The following is a 20,937-nucleotide window of genomic DNA, read 5'->3' on the forward strand; positions in this document are numbered from 1 at the left end:
AATCCTGCCCTGTATATGGTCGACTATTAAGTCCTTGGCACATGTGTATAGCTGTATAGAGAGAATCATCTGGATAATTCTTAGTTGGTGGTCGTGTATGCCAGGCAGTTTCGTTGCGTACACACACTTCTTTACCATCTTCCATAACCAGGAGTCACACAGACTTGTCTGGTGACATTGATGCCGATTGAAGTGATCGTGGTGATTAATACATTTTCATCCACTCCACAATCTTCCTGTTTTCTTCCAGACTTTCATCTGAAGTGAAATTAACAAACAAATCGTAGTTCTTTTTTCCGAATTCTGTATATTCAGATATATATATATATATATATATATATATATAAATAAATCCAGGACCATTGAGAGAACTGACGTATCTTAATGAAAACGTATTGCATTTGTTCTTTCGTCCCTATTTTTTCTAATCTTAATTTTTAGTGTAGTAAATTGCACTCGCTTACCTTAGGTTGTAAAACTCCTTTTCCGCTACCGATCAAGTTCCGTATGATGGCCCTAACGATGAACAATTGCATGACATCGGAGTTTGCATTGGAAAAGGCTTCTATTCAGCACAGCCTAATCCACATTAGCCCACTAGTCCTTGGATACTTTTCATAGTTCCTCAAATGTTGTGACTCGACATTTCAGATGTTCAGTTTTAACAGACCAAAGGCACAAAAGCCCATAACAAATGTCTGTGTGAGCGCTACGTAACGGGTGACATATGGCGTGATGTCATTACTCTTGATGAGGCGTGGATCTGTTTGACAAGGTCGAAGCAGGAGCTTGTGACTGTACCGTCATGTCCATGGAAAGGAGCACGCACAATGGATTACACTTTCCGACCACATCTACCAATTCTTCCACTTTTTATGCACCCCACTTCCCGAATCGTAGCCAACTATCTACCTCCTGTGCTTTTATGAACTTCCACAATCCGCTTAATTTCAGGATTGGTTTTGCCACACTCATTTAATGTTCGAATTTTACTGGGTTTTGTTGGTGTTATGTCACACCTTTTCCCCATTCTATGTCCGATGTAAATTGCATGACTTTTCTTCTAAAATACACTCAGTACAAGCATTTATGTAAAGAAGAACAGAACTTTTAGTGTATAGATTTGAATTTCAGAACTGACAAAAAGTTTCACTACATGTTTAACAACTTCAGCACTCCATCTGCGTAATCCTGAGCACCTACACAACGAGAATAGATAGAAGAATGATACTGCACAATTGAGGGGTTGACTAAACAGTCGAACAGGCCCTCACAGTAAGTTAGACCGGGTCGACCATGAAATGAAAATTTGGAAAAGCTGATTTGCATTTCATTTACGTAACATTGTATAAAGTATCACCCGTTGTTGCAGATATAGGTAACTTTTATACCGTAATTTGCATTGTGCATATATTTTTTTTTTAAATTGTTGTATATTTTAGTGTATGTTTATGCTTACTTATGTAGGAACTTCTTGTTAAACCTTGTAAATACATAAAATTACATGGAATTGGTATTAATTTTTCCATTACTATATACCGTATATCAGAAGCAAGATAAATAATTTAACCTTTTATATCTTTCTGATTTATTTTGTTTTCAGTGGCCTCCATTTGGTGTGGAGAACGAGAAAGGAGAAGAAGTAACGCCGGATATAAAATATGTCCTTACCGTTATTTTCGTGAATGACACTGTAATTACGCCTAATAAAACCGCCATATATAATCATCCCAATAATAAGGTAAGCAATTTAATACATGTTTACTTTTTCTAGTGATTATAAAGAGTTTTATGTCTTGTTTACTAAAATTTTAAAGAAGATATTTAACTATGTTTAATGGTCATCGTTTTAAATGATTCGAAATCTACATAACCAAATTCTAAGTATGTTAGGTAAATTTAGTATTTTGTGTTACAGTGTTGATTTTTCATGGTTTCGATTATTTATTACTTTCTTACTTGTCTGAAATGAGTTTATTAGTTATATTATTGGTATGCAGTGGAAGACAATGGTATGTGATGCGCAGAATTCTAAAAGCAATGAAAATGTTCTAGAACAGTACTTGAATCTAAGTAGGTATTTGGTAATTGCTCGTGGTAATTCATATGAAGTTAATTTGATTGAACTAATGATTTCCTTAAATTTGTTTGGATATGGTAAGACTAACATATTTGTTGCATCTTATGCTATGTGTACAAAATTCCACTCTGATATACAGGACGTAACAGTTATTGATTAAGATATCAAAATTAAATTGTAGAACATAATATTACATTGTCGAACATAACATTAATATTACAATAAATGTAATTATTTTGTAGTTTCCTTTAAAAAATAATTTAACTTCTAGATCTACATAAAGAAATAATATACCGTATTTCACGTACATCAGTAGTTGAGCAAGAAATTTCAAGAAAGGCACGTCACTGTTTTCTAAAAGTAATAATTCAAACACGTGTTTTGTATGAAATTGGGCACCGGTCTGGGCTTCATTTACATAATCGAAACTGCACCCAACAAATTACAGTTTTCTTGTTCTTACTGTTAAAGTCAGTAACTTCTATATGTAAGTATCATAACATTTAGAGCTATATGATTTACGGAACCCAACACATATTTTTTAGCAACATTACATTGGCCCTTTATTATGTATTAAAGTTCTAAACACAATTATTAGAACCACTATCTAATATATTGGCAATAAAAGATGCCAAGAAAATTTGAAAGAAAGTCGATCTTGTCTATATGTTAGAGGAGCCATCCCCGATTTGCGTTGTAGGTCCGAGGAAAACTTAAAAAAAAAAAAAAAATCTCAGATAGTATGTTCTAGAAAATCTAATTATGAGTATAACCATACCTCTGAATTCATGATATGCAGTGTTGCCAACGTTTGAAAATAAGTCTATATGAATCTTGGATGTAGAAGAGTCATACAGTACACGATTCGAACTAGTTGAAACAAAAATATGAAACCACAAACAAGAATATAATCACTGAAGTACAAATATAACGAACTAATCGTGTACTGTATGTACTCTTCTATATCCAAGATTTATATAGTCCTATCTTCAAACGTTGGCAACACTGTACATCAAGACTTGCACAGGTATGGATCTACAGTCCATACTGTACTAAGCTCGGAGACTAGATTTTCTAGATGTTATATTTTGTGTTCCGTGCCATTTAACAAAACTTCATTTTGTGGTCAGTTGGAAACACTGCATTACATATGATGTTATTGAGCATGTCTGTGGGCACAATGTTTGCTTACTATATTGTGTAAATGTCATTTTGATTACTTTAACCATTTTGAAGTTCTTTCTGTGTCAGTGTATCTTTTGCATTGCTATCTTCACATGATTGTAGATCCTTCTTCCCTCTGTATCTTCTGTGTTTCTGGGTGTCGGCCCGTAAAACTTAGGATTTCTCACTTTTCTTCACTCCTCTATCGATTGAGCATTGTTTGATTGGGCAATGCTACTATCAATATAAGGTGTTCCCTTGTAAGTATCAAAAACTTACACAACGCCACCTAAAGCATTGAACTTACGTTACAATTTTTACTTGGTTTGATTCTTTTTCTTATCAATTTATAGAATTACTAGTAAAAACGAGTAGAATTATAGTAAAAGATGTATAAAATACGATATTTTCATGATGTAATTTATTATTTCAGATGTACCTAGAAGTAAGCCAAGGATCTGGGTATTATGAATTTGTACTAAGCTCGGAAACTATTGCTGATGTTCGTTATGTTGAAAGTACAAGAACAGTTGAGGTGAGTTTCTTAACTTGAGTAGGAAATCAGAAGGTAAACGACATAAATCCTTAACAGATAAGTACAGTAATAATATTCATGAGTATTCGTTTTAAGTTTCTTTATTATATATACATGAAAAAATATGGATATTAAAAATAGTTTCATTGGAGGTTTTGTGTACGTTTATTCATATATATATATATATATATACAGTGAAACCTCTACTAACGGACACCTCTGTAAAGCGGACACCTCCGATAACGAACATATTTTGTAATCCCCAAACACTGTAATAGGAAAAAAACATATTGGCAAACCTCTCTAAAGCGGACACTCTCTAGTACGGACACGGACAGTCTTTCTTGTCTTTTATAGGTATTATTTACCTCCGTATTACGGACACTTTCTCTAGAAACAAGTTGGAAAGTGCAGTAAAAGTACACTTTTAGTAATTCATACGTATGTCACCAAGGAAGAACATGTGGATGTGACAACATTTTGCCTCCTCAACTGTCTGTTCAGCAACCCAGAGGAAGGGCATCTGTTTCACAACATCCTTATATCCTTTGCTTGCATTCCAGTCCCACTCAACCTGCTTCAGAAACAAAAGTGATTGGCAGCTGCCCACTGTTTGGAATGACTTCATTCTACTGTCCCGCTCAGGGTTGGTTGGTTTAAACCAAGGTGGTTTAAACCATGGTTTAAACCAAGGTTTAAACCAGCTGGTTTTTTTAATAAAACCAACTGGTTTAAACCAAAAAACAAAAAAATGTTCGTAAAAGGGTAAGTGTTTGTAAAATCTTGATGAACACACATTTGTGGGTTATCACGTTTCACTCCCGTATATTATTCGTATTATATTCAGACCTAAATTCCCCATTCATTACTCAAAAAGATTATACTACAAAAGCAACTTTTTTTTTATAAGTTTATAAATGTTTGTTGTGTGATTTTTTGTAGTTGTCATTATTGTTATGTAATTGCAATCGAAGAAAAATTCTAAATATTGTTTCGTTTCAATGTTTACTATTGATAAAATACATCGAAAATGCCGTACTTTTTGTGTGTGTGTGTGGGGGGGGGGAGTCATACAGACCCTGCGAGAGGCATTTAGTGAAATAAGTATCTTTGGTATCTATTTATGTATAAATGAGTCTGAGTCAAAGTGGACTCAAATAATTCGTATTTTTATTCACTTTTCTTATTGATATGCAGATTAAGTCGGTGTATTTCTTTAATTTGGACCAATAAAAGTCGTTGTTAACTAACTTGAACTAAATTAGTTCTTCTGTACTCCGTAGTACTTTGAAATTGTTCATATGTAATTCTGTGTAATGGTTTCACTTGTACAACTGTTTATCTTTTTGTCCTTCTGAAATGACTCTTGACAGTTATATTAAGAAGCATGTAAAGATCAGTACAACGTATTTTTTTTATCAGGATTCCTTCATGAGTGAGTCGGCAGACGTATCGCATTTGTGGCTAATTAGTCCTGGTTCCGAGTTCAAATGGAGGACAATTTCTCTCGGATGTAACTCGAGAAGCGGTTTTTATTCCGCTTTAAGCTTATGTGACCCCTTCCAGCATAACCCAGTTGTTGCATAATAACATCAAGGCGAAACAAACTTATTTCTGTCCATATATGATATGAATATATAAAGGAAATTATTTAAACCATAAAAACCTGGTTTAAACCAAAAAAAAAAAAAAAACTGTTTTTTTGGGTTTTTAAATAAAAACCATGGTTTTTGCCAACCCTGGTCCCGCTGGAATCTCTAACCAAGCAGAAGATAAGTTTGGTATTTTTGACCACGGGTACGCATATTGTCTTTTTTAAAAAAGTCATTGCTGGACTGCAATTAACTCACAAATTAAAGCAACACACCGAACACGTAGTAAATAGCGATAAGTGTAAAGTGCAGAGAACTATAACATCTTATTCCCATGTTGCGCCTCGAATTGGATGGCGCAAGATAATGCAGGTACAGTAACATTTTGGTAATATTTATAAATACGTGATTCATGCATTTTTTTCTAATTGCATATAACCTTGTTTATTAATTTACGTAAGAAAATATTGAAACCTCTCTAAGGCGGACACCTCTCTATAGCGGACAATTTTTGATTCCCCACAGCTGTCCGCTTTAGAGAGGTTTCACTGTATATATATATCGTATGTGAGTTATCCATGAATAAGAAAGACACATTTTTTTCTCGTGTATTATTTATAATTAACACTGGAAAATATCATGTACCAATGATTTCTATTTTCTATTTCTAGGTTACCCCGAAATCAGATGGAATATTAAAATTGGCTCTCGTTGACTTGTGCCTTGTTTCCAAGCCTGCTGTAGCTGAAATCCAGGTAATTTATCATGTAGCATTCAAAGTTTTATAAATGTGTTCCATACACTTATTCCTTTGCTATTTTCTATTTGCTTTGCTGTTTTCAAACAAAGTCACAGTCAAAACAATTTCCTTCATTTCTTTTTTTTTTTTTTTTTATACTTTCACTTTTCGTTTTCTAAATGTTTACTTATCATCAGATTACCTGAAATTATTATATATATTTTGCTTGTGTTAATCTTACAGTTTTGTCATAAAACTAGAAACTTCGTAGAGCTCGCTTTTGCTCATATGGTTAGCAATGGCATCTTCAGCGCATGGGAGACGAGTTCGATTCCCGGTGAGAGTTCATACTGTTCTTATTCCATGTTAAACTTTAGGTCCATCTGTCATATAACCAGGGTTATAAATGAGTACACTCATTTGTGCTAACTCACTTGAGCGCACTCGTTTCTCGTAAATTTTATCATGAGCTAACTCGTTTTGAAAAATGTGAGTGAGAGTTGAATTTAAATATAGGTGAGTTATAATGAAGAGATAACGAGGGTATGCTTCAGTATCAGTTTCATTTAATAGGCAGCGTGATTACCACAGCATCAATTATTAGGTTTTTAAAAAGAAGCCTCTATTTTCTTGAAAATAGGCATAGGCATGAGAGTTGAAACTCACTCATAGCATTTTGTTCAGTTCTATCTGTTGGTATTTGTTTCATGTTTGGATTTTTTTTTTTTTTTTTTTTAAGTTAGACGCTAATGAAATTATAGAATTTTCCCCAATGTCTTCAACAGACGACAGTAATGATATGTTCAATGACAAGAAGAGATAAGTTTGCGTAATTGGGTCATGATAAATAATTAGTGTCGTCACTTTAACAGTGGAAAAGCTTCAGATTGGGAACATGTTTCTCAACCTGTCTGAAATTTTCCTTGTTTCCGGAGAGAGAATGCCGGGGTGATATTTTTGATATATACGTCTTCCGCGTCATGCTTAAAAAGAAATACTCCCATCCTCAATATTCACAGCAAACTAACTTTACGCTTCAGTTTTTCACTAAGTAAGTATTGTTGTATGCCATCACAGAATGCTGGTTCTCAGTATGTATCCGAGAGAAGTACTCCCGCCGTAAAGTGAACTCATGACCACACAAACATTGAGCTTAAGTATTAGCCAGGGGTGTCATTTTGAGATACAGGGGAAGCAATCACAGCCCCACCCCCTGAGTTTGAGAATTATGTACATTTTAATCAATAATCTAATAATATACGAGGGTTGGAACTTTAATATTGGCAACTGTTTATTTACAACTGGTACAAAATAGATACGTGTTTCTAAGGTTTACAGTTCTTCAGTTTAGTCACCAGTATTGTGTATAACCCGTTGCCAGCAATGTAGAAGTTGTTGAATATCTGTAGCAGCACCTGTTGTGTTGATAGTTCTAATGGACCGGTCTGCTGCCTGAAGAACGTCTTAAACAGTTCTGAAATTAATGCCACGAAGAGATTCGTTCTGCAATCAAGTCAAAGTCAGAAGGGCTTAAGTCCGAGGAGTAGGATGGATGGTGCAGCATTTCGCAGCCCCATCGATCGAATAAATTAATCACACCTTGCGCTATATGTGCCCGAGCATTGTCTTGCGAATTGATGTGAGAGAGTTTTGCAAGAAGTGTCGCCGCTTCTTTCTCAATGCTGGTAGCAAGTTGTGTTCCAGATAGGAACAAATTGACTCTATGATGTGGGGGAACGGTATGCGTTGGGATTACACCATCCCAGTCGTACACAAGAAATCACCATAACTTTTACATTGCTGGAGTTCTAACGAAGTTTGGTTTTTCGTGCTGACTTTTAATGAGGCCATTTGTTTAATTGAAATTTCAGTTGTGGCTCGTACGATTTGGCCCTGTTTCATTCAGCCTATGAAAAATATGGCATATGAAACACTCCCTTCCCGCTCGTACAATTCCAAGTGAGTAAGTTTAGTGTCGTATCGAAACCATTTCTGTATTTTCGTCAGCTCACGCGGAATCTATCGTGATGCAGTTTTTCTCATGCCCAAGCGTTCCTTCTGAATATGCAGAATAGTCGTATGCGCGAATCCTGTTTTTTGGGCCAACTCACGAATAGTATGCCGTCGATCAATGTCCAGTAACGCGGTAACAGCATTCACATCTTCACTAAGATGGGGACAACCAGGCCGTTGCTGTCGTCCGCATTTTAGCGTCCCTCCTTGAAGCCTCGCACCAACCTTGGCACTGTTCTGTTATGCAATGCAGATTCCCTGCAAGCCCCGTAAAAACCTTGATGGCACACTCTTACAGTATGGCCTCTGGCACATCCAATTTTTATTCAACTCCATTGTTGTTTCGAAAACATCGTGACAACAATAACCTTGCCTTACTTCGACCGCATACATGTGTGTATGTTTCTGGCTCTGTTCTTTTTGTCTACTACCCTTGCGCGTGACGTCGGGAGAGTCCATTTGCGCTGAGGTAAGATGGGTATGTAACCAACATGTGGTACGACGCACATTATTTGATTCCGTTGCAGAATATCTCTAAGGCAGTGTTGCCATTATTAAAGTTCCAACCTTTGTATAAATGAAAAACGTGGAATTCTACTATGCAGTTCATTATTGCATAAGACATCCAAATTGCCTTTCGATTCTTTTTAATACATAAACAAAAAGAGAAAGGAACTACAAGAGGTTGCATAGAAATACTATTAAAAGTAACTAGTAAAAGATTTCAGAGAATAAAGAATTAAACGTATATTTTTAGCCTTATCTTACATTTTCAACAAGAAAGTACAGTATTTTTCAGTCAAACAATTAAACCAAGTTGTATTTATTTTTTATTTTTTCAGATTATCGGTGTTGGTAGCATTCACGTTGATGTTGCGGATAAAGTGGAACGTGGAAGATGTATAGAAGCTATTGTACATTTATATGATACGATGGGCAATCTCCTTCCCATCCCAGATTTAGGATTGTTGGAACTTCGGCCAATAGTGGAATCCAACATCTTGAATGTAAAGTAAGTAATTCGTTCCATTGATAAGACTTTCACGTATATACCAGGTGTTTCAGGTAAAACGTTCAGTGTTTATAAATCGCAAACTGTTAAAGATTAAAGGTTGGGTGCATCAAATGCAGCCCTCTGTTTACCCTATTGGTCATCCTCTCTGAGGATCACCCGAAAATTTTAAATAGCAAGTTTATATATATATATATATATATATATATATATAGCATTTTTCTCGTGTCGGGTGTCATTCAATTGTAAATTCTTGCACAGTTAGGAAAATGGTACCCATTTCGTAAACAGTGCCTACGCGAACATCTTTTTCCTACAAAAGTTGTTTATTTTGCATGATCATTTCATTGATGTACCTACATAACTTTCCATGTAAAGCTTTCGGGCGGCCCCCGAGGTTTCATGATTCATGATAAGGAGCCCTGTGGGGCAAGCAGAGTGGGACATTTTCTTATTTTTAAAATTTTTTCTTTCTTTTTCTTTTCTTTTTTTATCTCCAAGCATTTGTGATCAATAAGCACTGAACATTTTATCTTTAACACGGGGTAGTTTTTTTTTTTTACATCGTCAGCATTTTTGAAGGTGATGTTGACTTATCGTAAGATACTGTATTTTTGGCATGAATTTTGAACTCCAATACCCTCTTAGAATATACCTGTTGATCAAGATGACATGTTAAAAACCCTTGAGATAGGTACTAACTGTTCCAAAACACAATCCAAGCAAGTAAGCTGTTTTCCGTGATGCAGACACAAACAATGTCGATTCCAATGTGACGAAAAAAATATAGAAATTGCTCCCCCCCCTCTTAAAACCAGAATTTTGAAAAATGCTGGTTTACATGTCCACTTATTTGTTTTGAGGAGTTTGTGTACAGAATTTCATTTTCCTGATTTCAGGGGCTTGTGAGATACTCTTTTTTTTTCCGCATTAATTATGAATTGCATAGGATATGGCCCTTTAATCAAAGTCATTGAAACCTGTCTCGAGGTAGGTACTAGTATGTTCTAAAATTCATTTCAAAGCTTTTAGCCGTCTTCCTGTGATGCAAGCACAAGCAACAGAGAACGTTGCTTTTTTATGCGGACTTTAAACGAAATAGAAAATGTCCCTTTCAGCTTAAAATGGTAATATTAAAAAAAAAAATCCCCTGTGACACGTGTCCTTATTTTTAATAAGGAGTTTGTCAAGTTTTACCTTCCTAACTTCAGAGATTCATGCGGTACTCTATTTTAGACAAAACGTTTGAATCTCCTTTACCGTCTTTAGCATATTTTTTTTTTTTCTGCTGCTCTCGTAATGAAAGGAGTTTTCTGTCTAAAACTCACATTTCTAGATACATTAGTATGGCTTGGACCTCTATGAGTGAGTCACTTGTACTCTTATTTAATAATACAGATTTTTCCAATTTCCCTTTTCAGGAATGGAATTTTCAAAAACACTGAAACACATATTTTGTTGTTTTTATTTAAGAGTTTACATACCGAATTTTACTCTTTAAGGTAAGCGAGTCCCCAAATGGAGCACTTGCTCAATAAAGAAAGAGAAATTTTGATATAGAAGTAATCCCCTTAGAAGCGGAATTTTTGAAGAAGCTGTAACATATGTTTCATTACTTAGGAGTTTCTATACCGAATTCCACATCTCCAACTTCAGGAATCTCTGCTTCAGGATTTTGTGAATAACTAAGGGGAAATTTCAATATTATGAAAATTGCTACCTTTTTCTTCCCTTAAAAGAGGTATTTTCAAAAACGCTAAAATACGTTTTTCTCCATACTTCTGTTTAGAAGTCTATGTGCCGAGTTTTAGATCTCATACTTAAACGAATCCTCACACTCGGATTAGGGAAATTTTAATATTTTCGAAATGTCCCTTTTTCCCCCGTTAGGAGCGGAATTTTCAAAAGTACTGAAACACGTGTTTCTTATTTTTAATGTAGAGTTTATATACCAACCTTAATTTCTAACTTCAGGAATTCGTGAGATACACTATTCTTGGTTGCTTTTTTAAATTGACCCCTCGTAGGATACGTAATTCCAAAAACCCTTCCTTATGTCTTGCTTTCGTGATAAAAGCAATATTATGTCTAAATTTCACGTTTCCGTCTATAGTAGTATGGCTTGGCCAATGATGAGTCATTCATTTTTTCTGTTTTATATGATAGTATATAGATTTTACTGTTCTCACAATAGTATAATTTATTGCTGATGTCTATTTATAGACTGTCAGATAAAACACCTGGAAGGAATGCAATGGAAGTGCGGTTTCTTGTAACCGGAGTGGAACTGGGCGATACTACATTGGCATTTGTTGCTGGAAGAGACGAGAGGGAAGTTAGGAGTGTTGCTCTCCCTATCCAAGTATTTCCGCCCTTGAGGTTATATCCAAGGAACATTACTCTTGTTGTTGGCTCTATATTGCAGGTATAGTGTGTTTTTTTATTATTATTATTATTATTATTATTATTATTATTATTATTATTATTATTATTATTATTATTATTATTATTATTATTACTTCAGATACTCACCAGGGAACTGTACGAATCGGGCACTCGAGTTGCCGGACGAGGTGCATCACATGTGAAAGAGGATGTAAAAAGATGTCCATATGCAAAATTGTAGCGGCTGAGGGCAACATGGACGAGCGTGAGAGGCGGAAGAAGTGGGGCCTACAGTGGGACTTAATAACACAGAAATATGCAGAATCACACGTTTCGCTCCCGAATGGTGAAAGAAATGCATGTCAAATATATAAGAAGTGGAGCATGGGAAGAGGTGCTATATTGTGGGGGATATGAACATCATGGGCGCCATCTTGAAAGTAGCCATCTTGAATTTGAATTCAAAATGTTAAATGAAAAGTGGGGCATGTGGTATATCAATTAAGACTGAAATTTTACCAGAAATTCATTGGTGTGAATAATTTTATAGTTTCTTTATTGTGAGTTGAGAAATACGAACATGCAACAACGTCTGGAGGGAATATATGGACATAGGCAACATAACCAATGTTTCATTTGAGTCCAGTTAAGGTACAAGTCACTTGCCCAGCAAAGAATACATGACAAAAAGATATACAATACGCATATGACAATGATCGTGTGGAAAACCATATTATCTAAACCATTCGCAGAATGTAGTCACTGGATGCACATCTATAAGAAGAGTACAAAAAGTGTGTTCACATGCAATTCACTGGGAATGTTGCAGGGGATAAAGATTGTTGTCTGTGTGTGAACAATATACGTACTTGCCTAAAACACTCATTTTCAATTTCGTGCTTCCCGGTTCATTAATTTCATTAAGCATGCCTTCTACGTAGCTGGATATCTTGAAGAACATCCGTGAAAATTCCAAACTCAAATGACCTATTGTTTTGATTCTGACATAGCAGCAGATTGTCAGGAAGATCAGTGTACTAATCCCAGCTTCGTCAGGTGTGCAGACTGCGAAATTGTCTTTTGCTTCCAGCACATTCTTATCGACACCCTCCACATCAACTGTGTTTCATAGACTGGTACGGTATCTTTTTGCCCCTATATTTACTTGTAATTGCCTATGTTATGATTCATGTTATTGTATTTCAAACGATTCATGGTGTAATGAAACGTGTTTTAGGCAAGTACGTATATTGTTCACACACAGACAACAATCCTTATCCCCTGCAACATTCCCAGTGAATTGCATGTGAACACACTTTTTGTACTCTTCTTATAGAGGTGCATCCAGTGACTACATTCTGCGAATGGTTTAGATAATATGGTTTTCCACACGATTATTGTCATATACGTATAGTATATCTTTTTGTCATGTATTCTTTGCTGGGCAATTGACTTGTACCTTAACTGGACTCAAATGAAACATTGGTTATGTTGCCTATGTCCATATATCCCCTCCAGACGTTGTTGCATGTTCGTATTTCTCAACTCACAATAAAGAAACTGTAAAATTATACACACCAATGAATTTCTGGTAAAATTTCAGTCTTAATTGATATACCACATGCCCCACTTTTCATTTAACATTTTGAATTCAAATTCAAGATGGCTACTTTCAAGATGGCGCCCATGATGTTCATATCCCCCACAATATAGCACCTCTTCCCATGCTCCACTTCTTATATATTTGACATGCATTTCTTTCACCATTCGGGAGCGAAACGTGTGATTCTGCATATTTCTGTGTTATTAAGTCCCACTGTAGGTCCCACTTCTTCCGCCTCTCACGCTCGTCCATGTTGCCCTCAGCCGCTACAATTTTGCATATGGACATCTTTTTACATCCTCTTTCACATGTGATGCACCTCGTCCGGCAACTCGAGTGCCCGATTCGTGCAGTTCCCTGGTCAGATTTACGGAAAATTGTCAGGAAGAAATATTTTAAAGGCGAGAAAGTCACATTTAAATCGAGAAAATAGTATTGAAATAACAATGTGTATTTCTGGAAAATATTTAAAAATTCTGATGGCACGCAAATACCAACTGAAATGAAACGTAATGACTAATCAATTACAGAACCAAATAATGTTGTAGAACTATTTAAAGATTTTTTAAGCAAAATTTTAATTTTAGACCTAAGGTATTATGCAAATAGCCATGATATGAATTATTCATTGCTCATTAGTAACCATGACGTAGTAGATATACCCAATATCACTGACTCTGATGCAATTAATATGATTAGGAAAGCTCTACTTCTGGTCCTGAAAATATCCCTTATTATATAGTTAAAACCTGTAGCTTCGTATTGTCTACTGTTCTAACAAGTATATTTAATGCGTCCCTGAGAAGTGATGAATTTCTTTCAATATGGAAAAAAGTATGCATTGTGCAAGTACACAAAACAGGTGACCGTAGAAAAAAAAAAGACCAATAACATTAAATGACATATAATACAAAACCATTTATAATACGCAACCATTTATATTTTAATGCATAAAATAAATTAAATGATTTTCAACACGGATTTTGTAAAGGGAAATCGATTAGAACAGATTATACATTTTACCGATTTTACATATTTGGTACTTACGAATACATTACAGGAAGACACTGTATATATATATATATATATATATATCAGAGGCTTTTGATTCCATAGTGCATGAACTTCTTATTGACAAATTAACGAACATATGCTTTCTTCTTCTTCTTCTTCTTTGTAGATTCGCTGGTTTGTGAGCTATCATGCAAACAAAAAAATTCAAAGTAAAAATTTGTCAGTTAACCTCCAGTCATGGTTGAATAAAGGACGGCATACCTCAGGGATCTCTTGTGGGACTCCTCCTTTTTCCCCTATTTATTAACGATCTGCCTCAAAAAATTAAATACTCAAATATTTTATTATATGCCGATGATTTAAAATTATTTAGAATAGTAGACAGTGAGTATGATAACTATTTACTACAGAAAGATTTAGATATTGTTAATACATGGTGTAAAAATAACTTACTAAAAATAAATTGTGAGAAACTAAATATATATCATATACTAACAAAATCCAGTACTACGTACAACATCGTACGCCAGATGTACAACATTGGCGCCAAAAAAAAAAAAAAAAAAAAGTCAGTGCAAAAATGTTTTATTAGGCTACTATGTCAAAAAATGAATAGAGGTTATTACTGACGTAGTTATTAATTTTGGGGATTACAGACATTAAATGATAGAAGAAAATTTATTGAAAGAGATTTTGTTCAGAAAATAGACAATAGATACAATAGTGAAAACCACTTATATAATATAGGTATAAAGGTGTCAATGTATAATATGAGAATTGGTATCAATATTATGTTGCAATATTATACATCAATATTACAATATAATTGATATCAATATTATACAACAATGTATAATATGAATCCAAAATCTGTAATTTTAAGAATGGTCAATTCTTTTAATCTAATTTGAAACATCTATTTTTTTTATCATTACAAAAGCATATATTTGAAAGTTGACAAATATTATTTGTAGTATTTTGGACAATATATTTATTTTGAGAGTAAAAAAATGTGGTGGTAATTTGACAAAGAATAAAAGTTTAATCCGATCCTATTTTATTTTATCATTATTTTTTATTATTTCAATAGTAGGTTACATTGTATGTCTGATAAGGTGCTGTATTTTTGCCATTACGCTGTTCATTGTACAGAAATATTTATTATTATTATTATTATTATTATTATTATTATTATTATTATTATTATTATTATTATTATTATTATTATTATCCATCGATGTTGTAAAAGTATAAGGTTTTGTACCCTATAATTGACTTTTGGCATTGAAGTGCTACTATTAAACAGTATTTTTTAATTTATACGTATTTTCTCAATGTGTGCGAGAACTCTTAGGTTCTGGTATGAAAAAGGCTCGATTTATAAATTCGGACTTTCGCAAAGTGTCTTAGGACGATTTCTTACGTAAGTCGAGAACTGTCTATAGTACTTTACTAATTTAGGTTCCTTTTAAACCGTATTTATTTATTTATTTATTTATCATCTGGACTTTATCGTGAATATGGATCGCGTTTCAGTCACAGGGGAATAAAAATACTTCACGGTACTAAAATATGAATGTGTAACGTAATTTGGAACTGTGAAATCATTGTCCAAAACTACTTAAAATGTCGCATACTTTGTATTCCTAGTATGTGTTGCTCCAGAATCGATTCTTTATGAGGGGTACGGATTGGAAATTTGGGATCAAATTGAATTAATACCAATTTGCAAACGACTTCAGTCTCAACGATAATTTTTCTCATGATAGTTGTACAGAGGTTGCTCAGTCTACATTTGGCCAATTTCAACTTACCTAAAAATTTAGAAGAATCCATGGCGCCAGGTCCGTAAGTGCTCGATGTGTTTCCCTTGATTCCTAACAATAGCCCAACAGCGTAATTTCCACTGTAATAGGCTTCTCTAAAGAACTGAGAAGGGAATCTTGTCCCATTCCCTTTCCACAGCTTTTCAAAGTCCTTCCAGAGGTGTCACACACCGTTTTCCCAAAGCCCGCTTTAGCAATCCAAATCCACAATAGTCCATAGGACTTGCATCCGGAGATTTAACAGCTACCTCATCGAAAGGTATCAACCGTATACCACTTGCCTCCTCCATCTCCCTGTAGAATGCGAGGGACGATCGTGAGATATGTGATGAGGCCTTGTCCATGTGAATACGCATCAGATTGGCGTCATTTCCGAACATTGTTGGAATCTCATGCTCGTGGATCGGCCGCATGATCTGCTCCTGAAAATACTGCGAATTTATTTTGCAGTTCTTCGCCACCCTACGAATCTTCAGTTTACCTGGGTAACAGTAGACAGTAACGACCATGAACCCTTTTGGGAAGGATTCTTTACAGACACGGACCCACCTTCTGAAGTTCTTGGCGCCTTTCTCTCGGAAACATGATGGCTCTCGGTTTGCCGCAGTCGGAAAGATAAATCCATGCTTCATCGAGCGTTACAACGTACATCCACCTTTGTTTTGCCAGATGCCGTTCGTACAGCTTCCGGGCGTTACACTTTGGTTCCTTTTGGTGGGCATCCGTGAGAAGATGGCCGCGAGCTTTCATGACTTTTTTCAGCTTGAGTTGATGATGTAACGTCCGGCTCACAGTCCCCAAAGATACGTCAAGACGATTAGCCATACACCTTTGTGTTGGCGGATTTTCTTGCATTGCCATTTCGCGAAGTTCCCTCTGCATGGTGGAGGTAGCCTTGGTGCATTCCCGCTTCCTAGGCAACTTCGTGGTGATCCAAATGGTGGAGCTTCGTTGCCCTTGTACTTTTTAATAACATTTTTTATTCCACTTAAACTGATGTTGCAGCCATTCTTCTTGCACTGTTTTCTAATGACAGAAACACTAAAGTGGGCGGCATTTTGGTCACAGAGCGGAAACCCACACACTTGGAAACAAATTTAACACAACACTCACAACAATGGTCCTGTTTTGTGCGTTATTGTCGTCCGCGCAGAAAAACAACTCCATTTCCAGGAAACCACTGCACAACACTGCAGGACGGCACGAGCCAGGTCGGGTGAGTCCATTCTGCCCGGGAGGGGGAAGGAACGAAATTGGCCAAACGTAGGCTGAACAACCTCTGTACTTGGTCTGTACTGTATACGGGGTGTTCATTATAAATTTTCTACCTCGTCCAAAAATTTCAGTTATGAGATCGCCTTTTTGATTTTTAATTCAATGCAGCTTTTCACGTGTCTTACCTGTGATTTAAATTACGGAAATGAAAATGCTTTTGTAAAAATAAAAGAATAAAATCAATGTACCTTGCGTACTTGATAAATAAATAACAAGAATACGCAAGGTACATTGATTTTTCTTTTATTATGTAAGTACGTATTATACAAAATGAAAACATTAGCTTTGATGAAAACTTCTTTCTAATTTTAATATGCAGCCTATTTAACATCAAAAGAAGACAAAAAGTTCTGTTGCGTGTTGTCGAATTCGACGTCGTGTACAAGTGACACGGGTGTAAACTTGGAATCGAAACTCGAATCCTCATAAATGGAACAGAATATGAAAAATTTGCACATCAATGCACCATGCAAGGGGACTTTTTGTCTTCTTTTGATATCACGAATCACCTCCCGGAGTTCGTGCATATCTTTCAAGTTCACCCTATATATATATATATATACGAGGATTATTCAATAAGTAAAGAGACAAAGTCTATATTTTTAACACTAATCAATTTTTTTTTTTGTTTTGTTTTGTTTTGTTTCAGGGGTGTTAGCTGGCAACCTTGGGATATGCTCTGATCTGCTGTTTCGTAATTTTATGTCAACATAACTTCAAAAATATCAATTCATCATGGCAAGTCCTCTAGAAAATTGCACCTTAGAAGAACAGCGCTCAGTCTAGGTTTTTAGTCGCAGAAGGTGTAAAACCAAGTGAAATTTTTTCTCGAATGTTGAGACAGTACGGTAACAGTTGTATGAACAGTGCGAATGTGTACAAGTGGGTTGATCGGTTTAAAAGTGGCCGAACAAGTGTAGGTGATGAACCCCGATGTGGACGTCCAGTGGAAGTTTCTGGTTCTTCGTTGGAATCGAGGATTGACGGACTTTTTCGTGATAACAGAAGAATTACTGTTGAAATGATAGCTGAGGAAGTTCAAGTAAGTGTTGGAACTGTTCACAATGTCATTAGGAACATTTTAAAGTACAGAAAAACGTGTGCCAGATGGGTTCCCAGACAGCTTACTGACGCTCATAAAGAATCAAGGCTTTCCATTTGTCAAGCCTTAACGCAACGAAGTTTGATTGAAGGAGACGCTTTTTCTGAAAGAATAGTGACTTGCGACGAGGCCTGGATCCATCACTACGACCCTGAGACCAAAAGGCAGAGTATGGAGTGGAAACACACTAGCTCTCCAGTTCGCAAAAAAATCAAGGTTCAACCTTCCGCTGGTAAAGTGCTGCTGACCATCTTTTGGGACTCACAGGGTCCAATCTATTGCGATTTCCTTGAAGATCAGCAAACTATCAATAGCCTATACTATTCTGAGATGCTAGAACACAAAGTTAAACCAGCTATCAGGAGCAAACGCCGTGGACTCTTGTCAAAAGGAGTCATTCTTCAGCACGATAACGCCCGCCCTCATACAGCCCAGCTGAACCGAGATAAGCTTCAAGAATTAGGTTGGGAGGTCTTACCTCATCCTGCCTACAGCCCAGATCTCGCCCCATCTGATTTTTACCTGTTTGGACCACTCAAAGACGCCCTACGTGGAAAAAGATTTACTAACAATGAGGAAGTTAAGGCAGCGGTGCAAAGGTGGCTTCGGGGTAAATCGAAAGATTTCTGCGCCAAGAGAATTAGGAAGCTGCAAGAAAGATGGGCCAAATGCATAACTGTAAAGGGGGATTATATTGAAAAATAGCCTTAGTTTTGAAAGATTGAAATAAATCTTTATTGAGCTATAGCAATTTGTCTCTTTACTTATTGAATGCTCCTCGTATATATATATATATATATATATATATATATATATATATATAAAATGGTGTTTGTTCTATAAGTATTGTTTTCCGACTGCGCGGAAACCCGTATCATATGACGGACGAGTGACGAAATATTAAGAGTTGCCTTAGTATCACTAGATAGAACAGTTTCTAATGCAGCAGTGTGCAGAGTGAGATCACTTCATAGCAAGTTATGTAATGTGCTTGCGTTAGAACAAGACAGATCATATATACCATGTAATGCTGTACGAGTTTCATCAGGATTCAGCAACAGTAGCGGAAAATACCAACTCATATATCGGCAAGGAACTCTCTATATGTAGAAATGCCAGGGATGGGATGGTGTTCCAGAAACCATGGTCGGGAAATACTAGCCTCATTGACTGGACAAAGAAGCGCTGCAAGCAGCTGTTGAAGCCAACCGTTCAAAGTTCAGAGTGGAAGAATATGCCACAGAACTTCATTCCACCTGTTCGACTGTTCATCAGCATCTACAGAATCTTGTTTGTGTTAGAACTGGGAAGAGGATATGCCATGACTTGACACCGCAACAAAAGCAACCATAGAGACTTTTCCAGTTCCCTGGTCTCTCATCAAGAAGTAACCTTTCTGGACAGGATGATGACCTGAGACAAAATGAGTGCGTTACCACAACATTAAATTCAAGTGTGGGTAGGTGCCGAAAAGTGTTGAGGTAGGAAAAATGGCAAAGCAGGACCTCCATTTTCTCAAGGTAGCGTATGTAAGGTGGGATATGCGTGGTATTGTTCATTTTAGATGTGGGCCACCGAACAACTCAACAGCAGAGGTCTACTGACAGCAGCTGAAACAAGTACACAAAAATGGATTGGTAGAAAAATGTTCTGCACTGGTCAATCGTAAGGGTGTGCTCAACGCCATACTGTAATAATAAGCTGGGCCAAGTTTGCGGAATCTGGATGGGAGAGATTTTGCCACCATGACAGTTCACCGGATTTCCCACCACATATTCCAGTATGTTTCGCAGTCTCCAAAACAACCTTGATGGAAGGTATTTTGTGATGTTGATGTGTGCGGCATACAGTGTCACAGAGCGTTCGTCGCATTAGAATTCCCTGATTTCTATCAGAAGGGGATTCAGCAGGTGGAAGAGCGTTGTAGAAATAGAAGGAGACTATTAAATGTCTTACAATTGCAATCATGGCATTTTGTCCGTTGTTTGTTTCGTTATGACGTAAAACGACTTTACTTATGGAATTATCCGATGATTTTCTGAAGAATTGTTACACAGTGCTTGGTAAATTTCGCACTATTTACGTTTTTAGTACATCTTTTATGTTATATTTTCAGTTGTAAGATCATATTTTGATAACTTTTGGACATACATTTATACATATTTCTGAAAGTTTTGGTCATAAAAATTCGATTCATAATTACAATTTATAATATCAATTTCTAAATTTTGTTCTTAGTGGAATGGCATCGAATATTGGAAATGTTTCTATCAGTGGTCTTCAAAGTAATCCTAATTTACAAATACACAAATATTTTATTTTCCAGATTACTAGTCGTGGAGGCCCTCATCCAGATGCGAACATTGAATACTCTATAGGTAATTCAGGCGTTGGTAAAATCAGCACAACTGGGATTACAGAAGCTTTGAAACTTGGTGATACAACGATTACGGGAAGAGCTGTTAGCGTCAACAAAGTTTCGGGGCATAAAGTGGTATATTCACAAGTAAGTTTTATTTTGCAAAGTTCTTATTTAATTTCAATTTATTTATAGCTTTGCCGTGATAACAAGTTTTGAAAGTATTTGCGTAAATATT

At 35.9% G+C, this 20,937-nt stretch overlaps 1 protein-coding gene across 1 annotated transcript in view; it reads left to right on the forward strand.

Moving 5' to 3' along the window:
• Positions 1-20,937, forward strand: part of Gp210 (nucleoporin 210) — a 134,008-nt gene that overhangs the window by 65,928 nt on the left and 47,143 nt on the right. Inside the window, exons 15-20 of the mRNA XM_081742649.1 lie at positions 1,604-1,741; positions 3,678-3,779; positions 6,043-6,126; positions 8,966-9,135; positions 11,359-11,560; positions 20,667-20,846. Of these exons, the coding sequence (XP_081598775.1) occupies positions 1,604-1,741; positions 3,678-3,779; positions 6,043-6,126; positions 8,966-9,135; positions 11,359-11,560; positions 20,667-20,846 (876 nt within the window). The remainder of the gene's footprint in view (positions 1-1,603; positions 1,742-3,677; positions 3,780-6,042; positions 6,127-8,965; positions 9,136-11,358; positions 11,561-20,666; positions 20,847-20,937) is intronic.

Source organism: Thermobia domestica, chromosome 16 (genome assembly GCF_964235325.1).
Source record: "Thermobia domestica chromosome 16, izTheDome1.hap1.1, whole genome shotgun sequence".
NCBI lineage: Eukaryota > Metazoa > Arthropoda > Insecta > Zygentoma > Lepismatidae > Thermobia > Thermobia domestica.